At 53.3% G+C, this 5,958-nt stretch overlaps 1 protein-coding gene across 4 annotated transcripts in view; it reads left to right on the top strand.

Moving 5' to 3' along the window:
- Positions 1-5,958, top strand: part of LOC122558791 (solute carrier family 41 member 2-like) — a 37,414-nt gene that overhangs the window by 10,307 nt on the left and 21,149 nt on the right. For 2 of the 4 annotated variants that reach the window (XM_043707569.1, XM_043707570.1), the window contains exon 2: positions 4,874-5,159. In XM_043707569.1, coding sequence (XP_043563504.1) covers positions 4,881-5,159 — 279 coding nt within the window. In that variant the 5' untranslated portion in view covers positions 4,874-4,880. The other 2 variants (XM_043707567.1, XM_043707568.1) reach the window with 2 other exon arrangements.

The raw sequence follows: 5,958 nt of genomic DNA, 5'->3' as shown, positions 1-5,958 counted from the left end.
GGATTGCTGTGGGTTTGTGGAGTTGCATTGTTGCAGGATTGCTATGGGTGTGTGGAGGTGCATTGTTGCAGGATTGCTGTGGGTTTGTGGAGTTGCATTGTTGCAGGATTGCTATGGGTGTGTGGAGGTGCATTGTTGCAGGATTGCTGTGGGTTTGTTTTGTTACATTGTTGCGTGCTTGCTGTGGGTTTGTGGCGGTGCATTGTTGCGGGCTTGCTGTGGGTTTGTGGCGGTGCATTGTTGCGGGCTTGCTGTGGGTTTGTGGCGGTGCATTGTTGCGGGCTTGCTGTGGGTTTGTGGCGGTGCATTGTTGCGGGCTTGCTGTGGGTTTGTGGCGGTGCATTGTTGCGGGCTTGCTGTGGGTTTGTGGCGGTGCATTGTTGCGGGCTTGCTGTGGGTTTGTGGCGGTGCATTGTTGCGGGCTTGCTGTGGGTTTGTGGCAGTGCATTGTTGCGTGCTTGCTGTGGGTTTGTGGAGGTGCATTGTTGCGGTCTTGCTGTGGGTGTGTGGCGGTGCATTGTTGCAGCATTGCTGTGGGTTTGTGGAGCTGCATTGTTGCAGGATTGCTGTGGGTTTGTGGCGGTGCATTGTTGCAGGATTGCTGTGGGTTTGTTTTGTTACATTGTTGCAGGATTGCTGTGGGTTTGTGGAGTTGCATTGTTGCAGGATTGCTATGGGTGTGTGGAGGTGCATTGTTGCAGGATTGCTGTGGGTTTGTGGAGCTGCATTGTTGCAGGATTGCTGTGGGTTTGTGGCGGTGCATTGTTGCAGGATTGCTGTGGGTTTGTGCAGTTGCATTGTTGCAGGATTGATGTGGATGTGTGTGGAGCTGCATTGTTGAGGGATTGCTGGGTTTGTAGAGCAGCATTGTTGCGTGATTGGTGTGGGGTTGTGGAGCTGCATTGTTGCGGGATTGCTGTGTGTTTTTGGCGGTGCATTGTTGCAGGATTGCTGTGGGTTTGTGCAGTTGCATTGTTGCGGGTTTTCTGTGGGTGAGTGGAGGTGCATTGTTGCAGGATTGCTGTGGGTTTGAGGCGGTGCATTGTTGTAGGATTGCTGTGGGTTTGTGCAGTTGCATTGTTGCGGGATTTCTGTGGGTGTGTGGAGGTGCATTGTTGCGGGATTGCTGTGGGCATGTGGAGCTGCATTGTTGCAGGATTGCTGTGGGTTTTTGGAGCTGCATTGTTGCAGGATTGGTGTGGGTTTGTGGAACTGCATTGTTGTGGGATTGCTGTAGGTTTGTGGAGGTGCATTTCTGCAGTATTGCTGTGGGTTTGTGGTTGAGCAATGTTGCAGGATTGGTGTGGGTTTGTGGAGCTGCATTGTTGCGGGATTGGTGTGGGGCTGTGGAGATGCATTGCTGCAGGATTGCTGTGGTTTTTTGCAGTTGCATTGTCGCATGATTGCTGTGGGTTTGTGCAGTTGCATTGTTGCGGGATTTCTGTGGGCGTGTGGAGGTGCATTGTTGCAGGATTGCTGTGGGTTTGTGGAGGTGTATTGCTGCAGGATTGCTGCGGGTCCATGGAAGTGCATTGTTGCAGGGTTGCTGAGGGTGTGTGGAGGTGAATTGTTGCAGGATTGCTGTGGGTTTGTGGTGGTGCATTGTTGAGGGATTGCTGTGGGTTTGTGGAGGTTCTTTGTTGCGGGATTGCTGTGGGTGTGTGGAGGTGCATTGTTGCAGGATTGCTGTGGGTTTGTGGAGCTGCATTGCAGCAGGATTGCTGTGGGTTTGTGGAGCTGCATTGTTGCAGGATTGCTGTGGGTTTGTGCAGTTGCATTGTTGCAGGACTGCTGTGGGTTCGTGCAGTTGCATTGTTGCGGGATTGCTGTGGGTGTGTGGAGGTGCATTGTTGCGGGATTGCTGTGGGTGTGTGGAGGTGCATTTTTGCAGGATTGCTGTGGGTTTGTGGAGCTGCATTGTTGCAGGATTCCTGTGGGTTTGTGCAGTTGCATTTTTGCAGGATTGCTGTGGGTTTGTGGCGGTGCATTGTTGCGGGATTGCTGTGGGTTTGTGGAGCTGCATTGTTGCAGGATTGGTGTCGGTTTGTGAAGGTGCATTGCTGCTGAATTACTGTGGGTTTGTGGAGCTGCATTGCAGCAGGATTGCTGTGGGTTTGTGGAGGTGCATTGCTGCGGGATTGCTGTGGGTTTGTGGCGGTGCATTGCTGCAGGATTGCTGTGAGTTTTTGGAGTTGCATTGTCGCGGGATTGCTGTGAGCTTGTGGAGGTGCATTGTTGCAGGATTGCTGTGGGTTTGTGGAGGTGCATTGCTGCAGGATTGCTGTGGGTTTCTGGAGGTGCATTGCTGCAGGATTGGTGTGGGTTTGTGGAGTTGCATTGTTGCAGGATTGCTAGGGATTTGTGGAGTTGCAGTGTTGCAGGATTGGTGTGGGTTTGTGGAGGTGCATTGCTGCAGGATTACTGTGGGTTTGTGGAGTTGCATTGTTGCAGGATTGCTAGGGATTTGTGGAGCTGCATTGTTGCGGGATTGCTGTGGATTTGTGGAGCTGCATTGTTGCGGGATTGCTGTGGGTTTCTGGAACTTCATTGTTGCAGGATTGCTGTGGGTTTGTGGAGCTGCATTGTTGCAGGATTGCTGTGGGTTTGTGGAGCTGTATTGCTGCAGAATTGCTATGGGTGTGTGTGAAGCTGCATTGTTGTGAGATTGCTGTGACCTTGTGGAGGTGCATTGTTGCAGGATTGCTGTGCGTTTTGTTGAGCTGCATTGCTGCAGGATTTCTGTTGGCTTGTGCAGCTGCATTGTTGCGGGATTGCTGCTGACGTTGTGGAGGAGCATTGTTGCAGGATTGCTGTGGGTGTATGGAGCGGCATTGTTGCAGTATTGCTGTGGGTGTGTGGAGCTGCATTGTTGCAGGATTGCTGTGGGTGAGTGGAGCTGCATTGTTGAGGGATTGCTGTGGGGTTGTGGAGCTGCATTGTTGTGTGATTGCTGTGAGTTTGTGGAGTTGCAATGTTTCAGGATTACTGTGGGTGTGTGGCGGTGCATTGTTGCAGGATTGCTGTGGGTTTGTGGAGCTGCATTGTTGCAGGATTGCTGTGGGTTTGTGGAGCTGCATTGTTGCTGGGATGATGAGATTGAAGAGCAGGAGGCGGAAGGGGCGGGTGCTGTCCCGGAACTTGCTGCCAGAGAAAGTTTTCTCGAAGTTTGGAAAAAGTTTTCTCAGAGAGTCCGGAGTTTAATAGACCCCCCCTCCCTGACCCCGTGTTTGATTTTCTGTTGTTATTGGTCCCCTGCCCGTTCCTGAACTTGTTCCGAAGCCCCACACGGCGAGCTGTTCGACTGGGAGAGGCATCGCAGATTGCTGCTGGAATGCGAGCCCCAGGATCGGGATCTGGGCAGAGACTCCCTCACATCCTGTAAAACCCAGGGAACTGAGGCTAATTCACACCCCCACCCCTCCCGGGTGTGTTCAGGGTGGGGATCCTGCTTCCCCACCCCCCCACCCCACCCAACAACAAAGTGCAATGGGATCATTCAGAATGTGAAAGGAATGTCCCTGAGAGCATCTGCACCGGGGGTGAGTTAAACTCCTTTGAGGACTTGCATTTCCCTAGCGCCTACTGGGAGGTCTGGAGACACCCCAGAGTACTCTGTGCCCAGTTTTCTGAAAGGTAGCATGTTCCAGTGAAGGAAACGCAGCCTGTAGAGGATCAAGTAATCCCGGGGTACAGGGTTCCAGATGAGTGATGCATCTTGACTCAGCTTTCCCTCTTTAACATTGATGCCTGGGGAATCCCTCTGCAGTGTCCTGAGGCCAATTGGTGTCCCTTCAGTGGATGGGGTTCATCCCCATCTGGACCAGGATTTACCAGCCAACCCCTCACTGCTTCTGAAATCAGGGTCCTGTTTGGAAGGTGCTGTCTGAGGATCTTCTTAAATTCATTCTCAGGGTCCGGGCCTAGCATTGATCACCCATCCCTAATTGCCCCCCCGTGGGCAGTTAAGAGTCAACCCCGTTGCTGTGGGTCTGGAGTCACGTGTAGGCCCCGACCAGGTAAGGATGGCTGTTTCCTGGGGTTTTCCTGACAAATCGATGGTAGTGTTGTGGTCACTGTTACTGAGAGCGGCTTTCTGTTCCAGCCGTAGAAACTGAATTTCCGTAGCACCGGTCACTGTGCTGGGGTTTGAGCTGCCTTCCAAGAGTGTTGGCTGGGAATACTGGTGCAATATTCCCTCACCATCGTCCTCACCCAGCCAGTGGAGAGGGTGTGGAATGCACTGTCTGCATACGGGAGGCAGATTCAGCAGGACCATTGGGTGGGTTTTGGGATCATAGGAAACAGGAACAGGAGGGCGCCATTCGGCCCCTCCAGCCTGCTGTGCCATTCGACAGGCTCATGGTTGATCCAACATTCCTGCCCTTTCTCATGAATCCCCAACTTGCTGCTAAAGGGATGAAATTATTCCCCTCACCCAGTCCCTGTGGGAGTGAGCTCCCCCCACACTGACCCCCTCTCCCACCAGCTCTCTGGGGTTTGGTCAGGTTCCCCTTCGGGGTGAGGCGAGACTGTCTGGGTGGTCATGGTAAAGGAGACCGTGTCCGAACATGATGCTTTTTAATGAATCCTGCCCTCTGCCTGCTCTTGAACAGCACACAGCATGGCCATTCGCCCCTCCCTCCCCGTGCTGGCTGCCTGCTAGAAGTGATCTAATTACCTCCACTCCGTGTAGGTTATGGCAAGCCAGTCGTACAATCGAAAACAGCTCTCTGAGCATCTCTCGGACAATCCGCACTTTTCGATCTTGTGCCTTAAATCGTAGAACATTAAAGCGCAGTGCAGGCCCTTCGGCCCACAACGTTGCGCCGACCTTACTCGATTCTGGTTTCTATTCCCTCGTTCCCTGTTCAAGGTCAAGGATGGATGAAGGGAAGGTACGCAGAAGGAGAATTGAGCAAGGGCTGAGTGATGGAGGACGTGCCGAGCAGAGGCAGCGAGGGAGGGGAGAGGACAACGCGGAGGATGAGAAGCCCACACCCATGGCAGCAGCACCAGCTGAGGATCGGCCGAGGGAGAAGGTGGCACTGGTGGAACTGAAGGCAGAATCGGGTTTGGATATCTGTGCTCAGGTGGTAGTGCCCTTCCTGCTTGCTGGGCAAGGCATGGTGCTGGCTGGCTTCGTGCTCAATATTGTTCAGGTCAGTGGCTCTCGGGGTAATTGTCTTCACCCCTTCCAGGGTCGTTCCAACAAACACCCAGAGAGTGGAGGGAGGGCAGGAGGAGGGGGCAGGGATCATTCAGGTGAGGTAGAGAGTGGGGAAATAGGATGTAGGTAGGAGAGGGGCAAGAAGTGGTACATCGAGGAGACGAGGGGGCCAGAGGGTGGAAGGGAACAGCGAAGGGGAGAGAAAGATCGAGCTAAAACACGACCAACCTCTCCCCGTGACAGGGAGGCTAGATATCCCCCTCCCTCGATGTCCCGCCCCCTCCCTCGATATTCCACTCGCTCACTCAATGTCCCACTCTCTCCCTCGATATCCCTCTCCTTCCCTTGATATTCCACTCGCTCCTTCGATGTTCCACCTCCTCCCTCAATATTCCACTCCCTTCCTCGATATCCCCCTCCCTCAATGCCCCTCTCCCTCCCTCAATGTCCCACTCCCTCCCTGGAAATTCTCAATAACCCCTCTCCCTCCCTCAAAATCCCACTCGCTCCCTCGACATCCCTCACACTCCCACAATATCCATCTCCCTCCCTCAATATCCCATTCCCTCCTGTGAAATTCCTTGATATCCCTCTCCCTCCGTCTATCCTTCTCCCTTCCTCGAAATACCTCTTCCTCCCTCGAAATCCTTCTCCCTCCCTTGATATCCCTCTCCATCACTCAACATTCCTCTCCCTCCCTTGATGTCCCTCTCCCTCCCTCGATATCCCTCTCCCTTCCTCAAAATCCCTCTCCTTCCCTTGATAATCCTCTCCATCTCTCAATATCTCTC

Source organism: Chiloscyllium plagiosum, chromosome 18, assembly GCF_004010195.1.
Source record: "Chiloscyllium plagiosum isolate BGI_BamShark_2017 chromosome 18, ASM401019v2, whole genome shotgun sequence".
NCBI lineage: Eukaryota > Metazoa > Chordata > Chondrichthyes > Orectolobiformes > Hemiscylliidae > Chiloscyllium > Chiloscyllium plagiosum.
The sequence above is the reverse complement of the archived record's forward strand: the minus strand, read 5'-3'. Positions and strand labels throughout refer to the sequence as shown.